This window comes from Amia ocellicauda, chromosome 4, assembly GCF_036373705.1.
Source record: "Amia ocellicauda isolate fAmiCal2 chromosome 4, fAmiCal2.hap1, whole genome shotgun sequence".
Lineage (NCBI taxonomy): Eukaryota > Metazoa > Chordata > Actinopteri > Amiiformes > Amiidae > Amia > Amia ocellicauda.
In genome coordinates, this window is record NC_089853.1 from 21,590,068 (window position 1) to 21,607,567 (window position 17,500).

Genomic DNA, 17,500 nt, shown 5'->3' on the forward strand with positions numbered 1-17,500 from the left:
CCATTTAGTGCTGCACGACGAATTGCTCGGAAGCAGCTGTTTTCTTAAAAGTTTGCATTGTTTCCTGTTTAAAATTGAAATGAGCTTCACACAGACGTTTCTTAGTTTGTAAAGTGTAAGCCCGGACAACAATGTGCACATATTCATATACACATAGTAAATCTAATGATTAGTAACATATTTTTACTTAACTCATAATATATTAGGCCTATAAATATACATTTGGTTGCCATTATTGTGACGTAATGCAAGATGTAACATTTGAATGACCGTTTCCAATAATGACATTAAATAGCTGACCGCTTTAATAATAACAAATAGAAGAAGAAGAAGAAAATACACTAACAAATGTTTCTCGAGGTTGTTTCTCTTCTCCTCTTAAAAACCTGCGCTGTGTTTCGAAAGACAAACGGTTAAAAATCTGCCCAAGTTTTACAACAGTCCAGGTAGGAACAACCTCCTTAATGACTGATGACGTCACGGCGGAGGAGCGGCGTGTTCGTGTGTGTGCTGTGGGAGGGGGCGCAGGGCACCTAGTGCGCATGCTCCTCCGGCTGGAGCCGCAGCAGCAAAGCTGTGGCCAAAGAAATCGAAACAGTACGAGACATGGCTAGAGATGGCGAGGGATACGACCAGACTACGATTCCGGCTGCTGATGCTCTTTTAGACGAACGGGGGCCTTAAAATTCATACAAAAAAAAAGAAAAAAGAAAAGGAAAAAAACAGAAAAAGACATACATAAATAATCATACAAATACATATCCATCAAACAAAAACAAAAAAAAGGAAACACAAATTGCGCTTGTCTAAATGTGAAGACTTCTTTGGACCTTCCTCCCACAGATCAGATAGATGTTTTGTCCACAAGTTTCCACGCATGATCATGAATGCCCAGCTGTCGATGGAGAATATTGGCGATCTGCACGGGGTGGGTCATGAGCAGGTGCCAACCACGGCTGACCTGATGAGCAGCAGCAGCCCTCATCACAGGAGCGCGGTGGCCCATCGGGGCAACCACTTGTCCGCCCACGCTCGCTCCATGGGCATGGCATCTCTCCTGGACGGCAGCGACTACCACCATCACCGGCCCCCCGACCACGCTCTCTCCGGACACCTTCACCCGACCATGACCATGGCTTGCGATGCGCCCCCCGGCATGAGCATGAGCAGCACCTACACCACCTTAACTCCCCTGCAGCCGCTACCTCCCATCTCGACGGTCTCGGACAAGTTTCCCCATCACCATCACCATCACCACCACCATCCCCACCAACGGATCCCGGGCAACGTCAGCGGGAGCTTCACCCTGATGAGAGACGACCGGGGTCTGGCTTCCATGAACAATCTCTACACGCCATACCACAAGGATGTAACCGGAATGGGGCAAAGCCTGTCTCCCTTGTCGGGATCTGGTCTAGGAGGCATTCACAACTCCCAGCAGGGGCTGCCTCCTTACGCCCACCCGGGCGCCACCATGCCCACGGAGAAGATGCTTACACCCAATGGATTTGAAGCCCATCATCCTGCCATGCTGGCCCGCCACGGTGATCAGCACATGACCGCGTCTTCAGCGGGCATGGTGCAGATCAACGGGATTCACCATCACCCTCATGCCCACTTAAACGCCCAGAGCCACGGACAGGTGCTGGGTTCCACCAGGGAACAAAATCCATCTTCTGTGCCTGGATCGCAGGTCAACAATGGAGGCAATACAGGGCAAATGGAAGAAATCAATACCAAAGAAGTAGCCCAGAGGATCACCACTGAGCTTAAAAGGTACAGCATCCCCCAGGCCATCTTTGCACAGAGGGTGCTGTGCCGATCGCAGGGGACCCTGTCTGACCTGTTGAGGAACCCGAAACCTTGGAGCAAACTGAAGTCCGGACGGGAGACGTTTCGGAGGATGTGGAAGTGGCTGCAGGAGCCTGAATTCCAGCGGATGTCAGCTCTCAGGCTCGCAGGTGAGCGAACAATAGGTAATTGACATTTACATAACTGTATCTCATTTACTGCATGCATGCATTATTGTGCTTGGATTTATTTGCTGATTGTTTGCTTGTGCTGGTGTTTTTATTTTAAGTTTCTTTATTGTATATAGTATAAATAAGATACACACTCCGATATTTTCTGGTTCGTGGGTGCCTTTAGGCATGGGTTACTGCAACGTCAAATGTCAAAGATATTTTAGATTTAGTATGCTACAGGAATAACCAATAACAGCACTTACTTTCTGTGTTCATTTGCCCAGTGCAATGTTGTGGTGCAGTCTTTCCTTCCCCCGGTTTTGTGTAGCTCGTCTTTTTCAAAAACCCCAGGTTATGTTTTCAATTTGAAATATCGACCCATGGGTTCTTTGTAAAGTGATACTGCGGCTATAAATCGGTAGGCATTGTCTTGTTTTATACGTCTAGAGTAGTTAAATTGTACGACAGGTTGCTCTGTAAATATTTTGTATAAAGGATTTTCTATGAATTGTTGCCACTGTTAATGACATGACATACGATTTAAACAATGTAAATAGTTCATACTCCACTTTCAAGATATATGGATCCAACTGGAATTACTATACCTCCATTCTCTGCCAAGTGTTAGTAGCTCTATGAAAAGCCAGTTTGGGGGTTTCATTTGTTGTTTTCCTCTGTCAAACACACTTACATAATGTATGTAATACATATATTGTGTAAGGTTTAACTGTGTAATTATGTAGCTTTTTGTGAGAAAATAAAATCAGGTTTGGGTTTCAGTGAAAGCCCATTTTTTCATGCAACACGCCATTCAGCAGATTATTTGTGTTTATAAACACCAATGCTGTTTAACTATTAGACATGCATGCAGAATAATATCCGGGAAAGGTGCCCGAGTGTTCGTGTGAGAATGACAAAGGGTGACATGCTGCAGCAGCCTGAAATCACTGCTGCACCACACGTTGTGTTTTCTTGTGGTCTGATTGTGTATTTATGTGATTTATTTTTGTGGCATTTCTGGTTGTTTTGCTTGTGTGTGAAGCATGTTTGGCTCCAGTGACGTGGCCTTGAGTGAGGTTTTGTTAATTAACTGATAGGTCTCCATTAATTTGTCCCTAGAGAATGAGAGACAGTCAATCTGAGCGCTAGTCAGGAGCACTGATCCGCTTCACAGACAGGCAAAGAGAGCCATTTCTCCTTCAAGTGCACAAAGGAAAGATCATCTTTACCCAATACGTGGCTCCATGGTTTTCAATGTACTCTAAAGCACATTTTTTAACCTCTGTTTTCTGTGGTTTTCATTATTTATGAATTATATATATATACACACACACACACACACACATAGGCACACACACATAGGCATACACACAGTGATTATGAAAAATTTGAAAAAGAATATTTTTATTTAGATGCAGTAATATATATATATATATATATATATATATATATATATATATATATATATATATATATATATATATATATAATTTAGGTTTTACCTCCCTTGGTAATGTTCCCTGCATTAAGTGTGCATATTTTCATAACAATAACCTTGGGCATGAAATAGAGAAAATAATCTAAGAGGAGAATAATGCCTGCCGGCAGTCTTGACGGAGGGACAGACAGGCTCGTTGTTAACAGGAGAGAAGTTTTGCTGTCTGCGATCCTGGGAGTATTTTTACGACATTTATTTGCATGGATCAATAGTGGAAACAGCCACTTGAATTAGAATATGTTGTCGGAGACCCTTCTGTGTGTTATCTGAGGGTAAACGGTGTTAAATAAAGAAAAAGGTCAAGTTCTTCTTTTCAGTACGAAACTGACCACACAATGGGCTTCACGGGAGAAATTTGAAAATGCTCTTAGTACAATTGATTTATTTGTCAGAAATATTTACATATTGCAGTTCGTAGTCATTGTTTAAAAGTAGAAGATTATTTAATTATATTTAATACATTCCAGTTTTATGTAAGCTGGGCTTATTTGTTCTTATAGGACGCTAATCATTGTATCGATAATAAAGCTTACATGTATACATGTAAAGGCCTACATTAAAAATGTGTGTGTTTGTATATTACATATACAAATAAGGTATCGTTGTTCTGAAACAAATCTGTTTGTATTATGGGCTATTGTAATGTATGTTTAACATCTGTAAACAGTCTAAGTCCTTACGTTTCGTTTATATAAAATACAATTATATAAAACAGGAGTTTGAACATTTCAAATGTACATGTGTATATTACATATACGTATAAAGTCTCGGTGCCCTCTACCTGAAATAAAACAATAGTTTTTATTATGAGCGCTTGTAATTTATCTTTAAAATCTGCATACAGTGAAGGAATTACACTTTTTAAAAATACAATTATATAAAATTGGAAGTATCTGCGAGTTTGAACGATGCAGTCTCGCAGAGCTGGACTCAAGCTTAGCATTGTATTGATCTGTCATAACGCGTTCAGAAAGTATGTGATCGGCCTGCTAAGAAGCGAAATATCAAATTAATATTGATTATTTAAATTCGTCTTTTTTCGATTTTGCCACGTTAATAGAAAGTTTCAGTGCCCCAGAATAGCCCCGGCGTTTCTTGTTGTTTCCAGACACATTTGAATACAAATACAAGCCAGTTTACTGTGATTTTACTGTTTTTGCGCGTTTCCGTTTCTTGTGAAAACATTTTACCATCAAAAATAATGCATGTTTTCCTTCTGTGGCGTTAGTACTTTATTGTTGTAAATTTGCACCTATCCCTGTCCCATGGGGAATTGCTAGCTGCAAGATTACAACGAAGCCCCGGCAAACAGGGAAAAAAATGATAGTTACATTAAAGGGATATTGAGGTCTTGACACCTTCAAATGTCTGTAAATCCAGGCCTTTGTTAATTGCATTGCTCCAGCAAGGTTTAAACGTTGCACACACACACACACACACACACACACACACACACACACACACACACACACACACACACACACACATTTGTTGATAAATAAATAGACAGATAATTTGATTTATAATCAACCCAAATTCAATTCGAAATAAATTGGTAAACGGTGATGCAGTTTGTATAATTTACATTTCCATAGATTGAAATTATGGTTTTTCTGATGATTGGGGTTTAAAGAGCACATGTGAAATAAAAACATCTTTACTAATGAAAAAAGTTAGTATCAAATAAGAGGGGTAATCGCATTCGTTAGCATAACAATTAGAGTGTCATTATTATGTAAACAAAAATCGAAAAACTACAGCCTATACAACAGTGAAGTGGTATATTGCATACGCGTAATGATACTAAAATGCAGTACAAATAAGTGTTGTTGTTGTTGTTGTTGTTTTCAACAATCATTTTCTATAATGCATGAGAATTTCTGCATAAATATATTGCAATCTAATTGCCAGTTAGAACATATAGAAAATGTGAAACAACCTTTCTAAAAATAATAATAATAATAATCAGGTATACACCAAATAATGCTAGTTTCTTAATATTATTATTATTATTATTATTATTATTATTATTATTATTATTATTATTATTATTATTAATTCAAAAGTAATTCCAAAATAAGGCCAAAGCGTTGCAACTTCAATAATAATAATAATAATAATAATAATAATAATAATTATTATTATTATTATTATTATTATTATTATTATTATTATTATTATTATTATTATTATTGAAGTCGAAACGCTTTTGCCTTATTGTTTCAAATTATACCAGCAATCACTATAATTCACTAGCCAATAAAATAAAATACATATTGCCTGCAGTTGCGGGGAGCTATTTTAAAGTATATTTAATCAGTGTAAACAACACACACATATATGTCCTGGATTTGTATTAATATAATTACTTTTAGCCTAATCAGTATGCAATCAGGTTTCAAGCATATGTGTATGTGTGCGGGTATTCGTGTCTTTGAATTCAGGTTTTGATTGAGAAGCAGGCGGGCAGTAGTGGCTTCTCAGAATCCATGCATTAGGCACATGCAAATACATACCTGTTTCTCACACATACACATTCTCTCTGCGAGATTTATTTATGTATGTGGCCACACCACTTTTTCTGTGTGTTTGTACACTGTAGTGTTATTTCGTCGCAGGCTTTGGTTGCCAAGCACAGTGTCTCTCTGGCACAGCTCTTTCCTCTGTGCGTGTGAAGTTATCTTGCTGTTCTGTATAATGATTTAGCCGACAAACAGGGACCACCTGACCTGTCCTATTTGAGTGGGTCCGATAAAGAGGAGATACTCTCTGGTCTCTGGGAAAATCCTAATCCTGGAGACTCCTGGTTCTCCTGTCAGCGTGTCCTTGTGAGCCGGTTGATTTATAGCCACCTGATACAGAAGCTCATTTGTGTTTTTGTTAATATTTATCCAAACTGGAGACAAACTTTGCACATTTGCACAGGGTGTTTTCAAACTGCGCGTACAATATTGCTCTGATGACTGTCATAGACGCATTCACACATGCAATAAATATCTCAGAGAAATCTGCTAATACCCACTATGTCACAACGGTGCCTTTCGTGAATAAGATAAAGTTTTGAACTCCGTGGAAAATTGCAATTATTTTATAAATGCGACTGTTGTAGTATCTAAACCAAATAATATTTATGAAAAGGCAAAGGCTGATCTCGATTGTGTTTCCAAAATCGGTGGTTGTTGTATCATACAATTTTAAGTGTTAACTATGCATATTTTGTCTGGGGTGAATAATAATATACTATGACGCAAAAGCAATTGAAAGGGAAAAAAACTAGAAACAACAAGCACTGCTCATTTGACTTTTTAGGCCTTATGTATTTATTGGTGATATTATTATTATTATTATTATTATTATTATTATTATTATTATTATTATTATTATTATTATAATTATTATTATTATTATTATTATAATAATTATTATTATTATTATTGTTCTTGTTCTTGTTTTAAAATAAGGCCTTACTATTCATCATTTGTTTCTTGTTAGTTTCATTTTACAAACTGATCCACGTTTGTTTGCCTATCTTTGTCCCACTTCGATTCCGGGAGCTAATGATTGACCGGCGGCCACTTCAGCCGCAGACAGCTGCGGTTGTGTTGTGGATCAGGGCTGCCACCTGCCGGCAGCGGTGAGACACTACACTGAGAGATAGTCCAGGGACTGCAGAACTATAACATCTAAGTCCATTCGTATGATTTCTCCTTGAGTGTTATTAAAATGTACATATGATAGCTTCCACATAATAATAATAATAATAATAATAATAATAATAATAATAATAATAATAATAATAATAATAATAATAATTATTATTATTATTATTATTATTAATGCATTATATGTATTATATGTTGTATTTTTCCTAATTAAGTGCAGACCGTTTTCGTTTAATTAAAACACAATTTAGCACCCGGGAGAGTTCTTATTCGGGGGGATAAAATCCAAGGAGGTTTACAGTGTCTAGTGTCACTAAAATCTCATGTCTCATTAAACTGATCCTGATTTGGGTAAATAAATGGTAAAGGTTAAAGAACAGCCCTTTAATTAAGGGGTTTGAGAAAAACAAGGATGGGGTCGACGACATCATTGAGCAAATGATTTGGGTAACGTGGATACCTGTGGGCATACGATTTATTTATTTATTTGCGTACTTAAAATATTGATTCACATTACACAGTGAATCCAGCCACATTGGATGCATTCCCATAATCGATAATGATGTCGATTATTATTATTGTTATGATGATGATGATGATGATGATGATGATGATGATGGAAGGCGTATATCCGCTATTCCAGTGGGAGTTATGACTGAAACTTAAATAGCCCTGAGTAGGACAAAGAGACATGAAGACATTGCCAGTGCAGCAGACAAAGAGCACAGAGGGGATGGATTCAGTGGCTGGGGAACATGGCCACACTACAGCATGTGATTGCTTAGCATAGTAAAATTGAGGGAGACGTAAGAGTTCCTACAATTTATTATTCGTCTTAAAATCGTGCATTATAGTCCTTTCACAGCAATGAAGTCGCAATTCAATGATGGCAAGATATATATTTTGTTTTGTGGGAATTTGTTTTGGAGATAGGAGTTATGGTAAATAGTCTACTTGATATGTAAACTTATTGATAAATGTTAAATGTGTAAACATGTTCAAGGTTTGATTAATATTTATTTTAATGCTACGTGACCTGCTATTGTCATATTTATTGATGGTATAATTTACATACAACAATTTTTAATACTATTTTTACATGAAAATGTACCATATAGACCATTATACAATCCAAACCGAAGGTACTCAGTTCAGTCTAGAATAGATAGAGGTCTACTTTTCAGGTTGTCTGACATTGATATGTAACAAATATGCACACTTCAGTGCAGAAAGTTATACAGTGAGGCAAAAGAGATGTTTACAGATATAGTAACTTTATATGATCTTTACTAGACAGTTTTAAACTACATACAGTTTCTGCCTGCCAAGAAGTTTCCTTTGAATATAGCAACTAGTGAGTGTTTATTTTGTAATACTGCCTGTTTTTAATTTGTTTTTTCCCCAATAATATAAGACAGGATCTTCAGACAAGTAGAGCAGCACTTATGGTTATTTTTCCATTTTAAATTATAACATATCAGTAATAGACCTGCCAGGATATGGGAGCAAAACAATGAAATAGCCATTAAAAAGTGTGTTCCTACAATGTTCTCTAGAAAAAGAGGAACTGAACGTGGGTTTACTATAAGTGTAATCTCATTATCACTACTCAGACACCTCACAATCCAATTATGTTTGACTTTCTTTACTGTTTTCAATGACGTGTATTTCCTAAGGGTTCTTAACCATTTTTGCAACTGTGAATTAGTGCCCTATTAAGCCCATGGAAATGAAACAACTGAAATGTGATTCTGTCTTTCAGAGACATTTCTCTTTCTTTTTGTTGCATCAAGAAAGTTAACTTTAATGTGGCCTGCTTACATTTTCAGATGGTCTTTGACTTGTTTGCTCTCAGTATTGATACCCATATGCAAACCTTTAGTTGTAGCTAACCTTGAAGACATTACAGGGTAGTGGCAGGGGTGTCCTGCTTTTTTTATTGTGGATTTCATGAAAGACAATGTTTGAGTTGCTGTCCATTTAATGTATTGACATATTCCTGTCTGTGCTTCTTGCAGCATGCAAGAGAAAAGAACAGGAACACGGGAAGGGAGAAAGGGGAAATGTCACCAAAAAGCCAAGGTTGGTCTTCACAGATGTCCAACGTCGAACTTTACATGCAATATTCAAAGAAAACAAGCGTCCATCCAAAGAACTGCAAATCACCATCTCACAACAGCTGGGGCTGGAGCTCACAACCGTCAGCAACTTCTTCATGAACGCACGGAGAAGGAGTCTGGATAAGTGGCAGGACGATGGCAGCTCCGCCTCAGCCAATTCATCTTCCTCATCGAGCACTTGTACCAAAGCATGAAGGCATAACCGCAGACTGAACCTCGGTGGAAAAGCTTTAAAAATAAAAAAACAAAGACCAGGACCTCAAGATAGCAGTTTTCTTTCCCTTAAAAACTGTTTGAGAAAAAAAAAAATAGAGACAATACGATATTTATAATATCCAAAGAAAACCAAAGACTTCTTTCACCTGCATTAAAGACTTTGTTCTGCAACACACTTTAGTAGGACGTCTTGCAACAACAACAACAACAATTCACTGGACGTACACCTTCATTCATGTTCATTGTTCAGCGTATTTGGCAGTCATGGTGGTTGGCAGTATAGTGGTTCTCGTCATTGAATGGACATTATCATCAGCCCATGAGCCATTTAATTTATTTTGGTATACCATGAAGGTGTATGATACAGAGAAAATGACATGGTGTACGTACCAGTGGTTAGAGACCTTGTAGGACTGGCCTGCGATATGGGTTGTGTTTTTTGCAGCACAGCTCGAATGTTGTGGAGTCGTTTGTGTTCTTACGAATATTGAATCGATTCCTGTGTGTGGGGACTTGAACCTGGGAGCTCAAAGATCTGCCTTTAGTGTTCAAACTTGACGAAGCCTGTTTGAATGTCACCGAACACAATAGTGCTTTCTTCCCAACTGTTAAGGAGTGTACAGGAGAACTCAAATCTCTCAACCCACTGCTAATCATAAAAACAACAATAATAATATTGTGAGATATTACATACCAAAGAAAAGAGAACGCTATTTTTTAAAGCAGATAATCCAAAGAGTACTTCTTCCAGTTTGTTAGGAGTTTTGTTTGTTGCTTTGCTTGCTTTGCTTGTTTTTCGAAATCTTTTATCACAGACGAAATCAGCCTGACTGTTATACAATGCCTTGTTTTTCTCACAGAGACTTTGGTCAGGTTTTTGCTCTCCAGCACCATATACTAAACCCAGGTAACAGCTGAATCCCAAAATAATCTCCATTTCATAGTGGGCAGACATGTAGCTGAGGTTTTAGCTTATCAAAAAATATATTTTGAACTCTCTGCACTTAGTTTTATAAGTATGTAATCACACAACCAAAACATCTATCGGCAATAGCTTTTATTACAGTTCAGTTCTTACAGAGCACATTGTGTTGCATTTTGTTTACACTATGAAATCTTAGTAAGACAAAAAGACAGATCGAGAAAATGAGTAAACATCTGCAGATTTATAGCTCTTCTTCAAAAGATATCCAGTGTAAGGAAATATTATTATGTACTATAGCTTTATTAAAGTGCTACGGTTATGATTTTTTATATATAGTTTGGTATATTTAACAAAATAACTTATATTGTAGTTATAATAGTTTCATAAAGCAATTCTCTGCAAATGTGTTTAGGTTAACAAAAGGGGTTCAGTATGAGCAGGGAGTTTAATATGTATGCACTGTCCATCTCGCCATATAGGAATATAATAATTCATAATCAAATAACTGGTCATTTATCAGTAACATTCTTTATAGCTGTAGGCCTTCCGTATTTCTGGGAAGTTAATGCTGCGATAGAAATGCTTTACAAATATTTTGTATCAAATACTTTTAAATACCAGCTGCTAACAACCAAAGACTTCATCTTTCTTACCAACATTTTGATTAAGACTTGAGCCCTGCAGAGACATGTAGCAGGATATATTGCTACCATCCCACAGCTATTCCACATTTATGCATTAGTCAAATCAAGCTGTTAGGATTCACATTATATCACAATCTATTGCAAACCCTTAGTGTTTGAAAAAGAAAAGCTTTATAAATAAGTCAGAGAACAATACCCCTTTAAGGAGATTTTTAGACCTATCAGAAATCAAATAGTGTATGGAAACTGAGAAAATAATACCACGGTACAGCCAAGCAAAAGGTTCAGACACACACTTATTCTGTAGCTTTAGAATTGTTGATTCTTGTATTGTATTCACAAGCAACTTTTATTCCTGTATTAACCAGTATTATCATACATAGTGTCTTAAAAGTCAAGTTGAAAGGAGCTTCAAAACTCCTGATCCACTCATTCTGATATGTAGTGTGTCTTACAGTACTGAATTGGGTAGAAGTAAAGTAGGGAAAAACATACAACTCAGAAGGTTCCAACATGTGAGGTTGATCGAATTACACAAAGTACACGTAGACAAAGTGAGAGCTCAGACTTCTTTACCTCTCTACTGCATGTAGTTAAGTCATCGTTTATCCAGGGCTCCCACTGCTGTAATTAAATGTGGAGTTCATCAGGTACTCCCCAAAGAACACCACAGTTTGAGTCACACCACAATGCAGCAGATGTAGATGCAATATTGAACAGAAATATCACTTACAATCAGTAATATTAAAGCATAAAGTGACCCTGGGTCTGAGTCAATCATCAGAGCACCAGTGCCACTTTATGACTGGTACACTACACCAGTATTGTACGCCAGAGCAGCATCACTTCATATCGTCCAGGTTTTCTGTACTGATGTTTCCCCCAAAAAGAGAATGCGCGACCTTTAGTATTACTTGTTTTGATAATGAAACAGATAAAGAAATGGATAAAAATGCATGCTGGAAATCAGGAGATCATTTCACTAGCTTACTGTATCATGATGGTGTGCTAGGTTCCCTTGTGTGTGTGTGTGTGTGTGTGTGTGTGTGTGTGGGTGTGTGTGGGTGTGGGTGGGTGGATGTCATATTATTACTAATTATGTTTGTACCTCCTGATCAAAGTCCAAAGTCACAGGCATTAAATACCAATGTGAAAATGTCTGGGAATAGCTTTAACTCACGGAAACCCCATTTTGAGAACTGCTGGTTGAACTGCAGTTGAATTTACCAAAAACAAAGTACCAGATCCAGAGGATTTGTTTTCTACTCCCCCATCTCTCCCCTATTCCCCTTCAGCTACTACTCCAGAAACCAATGGAAACTATGCATTTAACAAATGGGAAGAAAGCACTATTTTATGCCTATTTCATCCTGACCGTGTGCATTCAACTGTAAGAGGCCTGATGAATGGTAGTCCACATTTTTACCACATTTCTGGCCTTGTTGTTTCTTGTGGTGTGGTTAGCTTTACAAAGAAATATATTTGGTAACCATTTACTAGTATTTACAACGACGAAGCAAAGTTAAGAAATAGCTGCTTCCACATGTAAAAAAAAAAAACAAAAACAAAAAAACATACAAAAAAAACGTGTAAAGATCTACTATTTATAGTGTGAACCAAAGACGCTACCTCACTCAATTTCCATTCGTGATTTTAATCACATTGATGATACCAAAGAATACCAAAGATTTTTTTCTTGCACGGCCTACATGAATGAAGTGGTGGATAGTTGGCGTCCTCCCTCCTACCCTCCCCTGACCTCCACTCGCCCCCGTTCCCAGTGTTACCTTTCTTCATTGAAAATATAATAAAGCTATAGGCAAACATGTTGCAAACTTTGTAAAACTCACAGGACGAGTGCCTTGCTTGAACCAAAGTGTTAAACCGCTGTCGACCTCTATTATCTCACCTTATACTCTATGAATACCTCAGCCTCTTGAAAGGCCACTATTGAAGTTAAAAGGAATAATTCTTTCACCGTGGTGCTTTTGCCAGTGCAACCAGGCAATGAAAACATACCAAAGGAATTTCTTTTTTTGTTTTGTTTCCACTTTTTTGCTGACAAACCAAAGCTCTTTTCTCCTCACCCTCCCGCCTCTACCCCCCCAATCCCTCACCCACAGCCCCCCACGCCCCCCACCTCTTTGTGTCGTCTTTAGGAATCTCCAACATGAAGGTCGTGCATTTCTTTTACCAATTTCTCCGAATACCTCATAGTAATAAATCCTTAGGGTTATGTTGTATAGAGAGTCTATGTGATTAAGGCAGAACTTAACTAGTTTGATAATTGTTAATGTTACTTCAAAAAAAAGAAAAGAAAAAAAAAAGCTTTATAATTATTTATTTTGTAGTTTTGGCAGAACTGCTCTGTTTTGCTCACGAAAGAAGTGTTTCGAGAATTGGTGTAGGGTTGCAGGTGGGAAAGAAAAAACTGACTTTTATTTTTTATTACAACATTTTTTGTGTTATTATAATGATAGTAGACTATTCTTTTACAGGGTAAAACCAACTGCTGTGATAATGTGTTTATATTTTTCCCTTTTCTCTACTTATGTGCTGTGATTTAATTTAATTTAATTGCATTTTGTATTGCTTATTTAATCACTGCTTTAATTTATGCATTTGTAGAAAATATAGATTTGTATATAGTAGGTTTTGGAAAAACAAATACAGCCAAAGTTTTATGTTACAACCTTATTTTTTCATGCTTAGATATGTTGAAGGAGTAGGATTTTTTATTGCAGGGTGTACCTTCAAATATATCTTAGCAGGCACTTCAATATGTGTTTTAAACACTGCCAGATACCAAAAAATTGAATTGCCAATGAAAACAAGGTTTTAAAAGGTGTTACTTTGTGAGTCAGAAGGCAAAAAAAGCAGTGTATGTGGTTTTTTAAATTATTTTGACTTTTTAAAAATGGTTATTTTATGGGTAAGACTGCACATCCAAAGATTTATAAAACAAACTAAAAAAACTAAACTAAAAAAAAAACTTGTTTAATGTTGAAAAGCACTGGCATTTGTGAGGTAGAACTGTTGAGTTTTAATTTGCCATTCGCACGGGTATAGAATATAGAGGGCGTAGAACTTTGTAGACAAGCTAACTTGATCCTGGGACATCCTGTCTAATGTACAATCTGAAGCTCTGTAAATTAGGACTGCAAGTCCTGGTCACTTTGCTGTCTCATGCACAGAGTAAGATGTGGACTCGACAGGGCAGCCGGTCTGCCAGGAAGCTGTGCCACACTGCTGGGTATATTTTTTTCATGTGGCACTGCTGTCTAGTTCCATCTAGTATCTGTTATTTTTGGTGCGCACTCGTGTAATGACCCTGAGCAAAGTCTAATAAATCTGTCAAGACATTTACAGAGGAATCAGTGTGTATGTATATATATATATATATATATATATATATATACTAATATATATATGAGAAGCTGCACTGTATGACCTTTTTTATAAAAACCGAAAAAGAAAGAAAAAAGAAAAAGATACTTGACTGACCTGAAAGCTTTTGTGTTCTCAGTAGTATCAACTGAAAACTGAAACAAATATGAAAATATAGATCCATAAATTAGCAATTACCTATTTATTCTAGATACAATACACTGTTTAAATGATGAAATCCTTCATAACTGTTACAGTACAATGTTTGTTACAGTTGCTTTAATCTAGGCCCCAAGGACAATGTTTAAGTTCTCATAGCAAGGCTAATTATACCCCAGCAACCCGTATATTACAAGTATTAAATGCAGACAAATGGGTTATATATATATATATATATATATATATATATGTATAATCTGCTATCATAAAGAACACTCACAGTAATCGTATTATTCAGGCTAATGGTTGCATGGCTGTAATATACTGATATGCTTTCAAAACCCATATGTTTACACGGCAAGTCTTTTTTTTTCCAAAGTCAAATTGAGGTGCACTTTAGGGGAAGAAAAACATTTTTAGATGCTCAGAATAAATGAGAGTTCTTCTAACATTATTACATTCAAAGCCCACATTGGCTTTTATTGTGTATAATGTAATAAGTATGAGCAGGGTTTAGATCAGGGAACAGGACTTCAGTAAAAGGCATGTTATCCAAATTGAAATGCATTCTTGAAACATTTGGAAGGATTACATTTAGGTCTTTAAAAGCATGAGAGACCCACAGTGTAATGCATCCTCAGTCCCCAGGCTTTACAATAAGCACATAACCTGGGAGTTACTTTTTTATATACATACATTTTATGTTATTAACAGTTACTGAATATATCCATCTTTTACTAACAGAAAATAGGCCTTTCTCAGAAGAGGTATTCAGTCTCTTGAAAATGAAGTTTCAGTTTCGCACCAGATTCAGATGTTCCCTCTGAACAATCCAAGGGGTCAGTTATTTTAGCAAATTTCTTTGAACCTGATATTTCTGCTTCATCAAGGTATCTAAAAATTGAAAACCAAAGTCTAGCAATACTGCTATGAATTAGTAGCTTCAACAAAAGGGAGTTCCCACATGCAAGATAGCTTGACTACTAGTAACTAATTTGAGAGCGCCAAAGACAATCATCAGGAAAACAAAAACTAAAGATGGTAGATATAGATTCTCTTCCACGAGCAAGAGAGAGTTCTTCCAGCAATGAAAAAAATTGAAGAGGCTTAGAAGGTTTTGATAAAAGAAAAACTTGCTGACATTTTTCAAATTAGAAAGCAGTAGTTATGTGTTTGCATCAGCATTTCAAACTAAGTGATTCTTGTATCTGATTACGGTTTATTGGGAATATTTTTGTCGATCTCTCTGTCTCTGTCTCTCTTTCTCTTATTCTCTCTCTCTTTTAGACAAGCGCTTCTTCTGTATTTTTGTGTGTAGCTTAAAAGTGGGTAATACAGTAGGCATTACTCAGGTTTCTTTAAACAGTAGATATCTTTCCTGTAATGCTTCACAATTTTCTTTGTAATTTCGTTTTTTTCCCCCCAGCTTTGCGACTGTTCTCTCTCTATGCCGTGCAATATCATCTGCTGTGTTTGCTAAGCAAAAAAAAAAAAAAAGAAAGCAAGTGATGATGTCATCATGCTTTTTCAGTGTTAAAATGTTTCAGCGTTTCTGTAGTCACAAAAATGTAGAAAATAAAATGTTGGGTTTTCCAGCACTTTAAATTTAGACTTTGTCTTGTCATTTTATCTCACTTTCCCTTATCACCCTCACCTGTATTCCTGTAATTTGAGTTATTGTATTGCATTTCTGATCTATACACACATGAATCCATTCTAAGTAATAATAGTATAACTGTGTGTTTTGATGATGATCAGTCAATAGAATACCCAATTATACTAATTCAAAGACCTATTTTTGTATAAATATTTTACATTTTGTATTTGAACCATTAAAAATACATTTCCACTTATTTGCCAGTATCATCACAAATATGGTTCCCCAATAAATATTTAGTAATTATTTGAATCGATATGGTTAACACTTCCTGTTCACATCACACAACTACGGATGTATGCATTACTCATGCTTTTCAACACTGTAAGACCATCTACACTTAATAAAGTTTATTCATGAGCACAGGATACTAACAATGATGTGGCAAACACCTGAGAGGAATAATTAAACGTGTATTAGCTGACACGGCATTTGCTATAACACAATGTGTATTACTTTACCCGTTATAAAGTGTGCTATAACATAATATTAATATGAACATATACAATCCTACCTTCAGTTTTACAATATTGAATGATACAGCTATGAACCACTAGATGGGGTTATATTTAGAAGAAGATTAGTTGTATAGTAGAAAATGTTGAAAAATGAAGCCTGCTGTTTGCTGAACTAAATAAATTAAGCAGACCCCTGTTTTCACACTCCTTATTAACAATGACAGAATCATGCACTGGATGAATGAAGGAATAGGGTTTTGAATACTGTTACAGTCACTGTACCAATTACATAGGCCCTACTGTTAGTGACTAATACTGATTACATTTAGGATGGACAGATTAATAAATTAATTCTCACAAAATATTGCAATTGCTTGTGCTTTGCACTTGTGTGGTGTATCGCTCGGCAGGTTGAGTACAATATATACATGCAGGGGCGTTTCTAGACTTCAGGTTTTTTTTTGTGTGGGGGGGTGCTAACAGTGCTTTGCGGAGTTTCTTCTTCATTCTTGGATTCTTCAGTTGTATTATTGGATTCTTCATAATCGTGTTATTTTTAGGGGGCAGAGAGAAATACAGGCCTAAATAGGGTCTAGCAACGCCCCTGTATACATGTATACAAAAAATAAACGAGAAAGATTAACGTCTTCACCGTACTTACACAAAAACTGGGTCATTAACATTTACATAACATAATGAGTTATTCTACACAAAACTATGTCACTAATTTATTTTACTGTAAGTGTTTTGCCACTAGATGGCGGTAGATAACATTTTACACAAACCAGTAATGTTCAAAACAAAACAATG

At 36.6% G+C, this 17,500-nt stretch overlaps 1 protein-coding gene across 2 annotated transcripts; it reads left to right on the forward strand.

Annotated features, from left to right (window-relative positions):
* The first annotated feature begins 552 nt into the window (after positions 1-552).
* Positions 553-16,184, forward strand: onecut1 (one cut homeobox 1). Of its 2 annotated transcripts, none has more exons than XM_066701365.1 (2): positions 553-1,976; positions 9,143-16,184. In XM_066701365.1, the coding sequence occupies exons 1-2, from the start codon at positions 878-880 to the stop codon at positions 9,436-9,438; spliced, it is 1,395 nt and encodes a 464-aa protein (XP_066557462.1). In that variant the 5' UTR covers positions 553-877; the 3' UTR covers positions 9,439-16,184. The 2 variants fall into 2 exon arrangements, with proteins under 2 accessions (XP_066557462.1, XP_066557463.1); XM_066701366.1 differs by having other exon boundaries at positions 553-1,961.
* Positions 16,185-17,500: the final 1,316 nt, after the last annotated feature.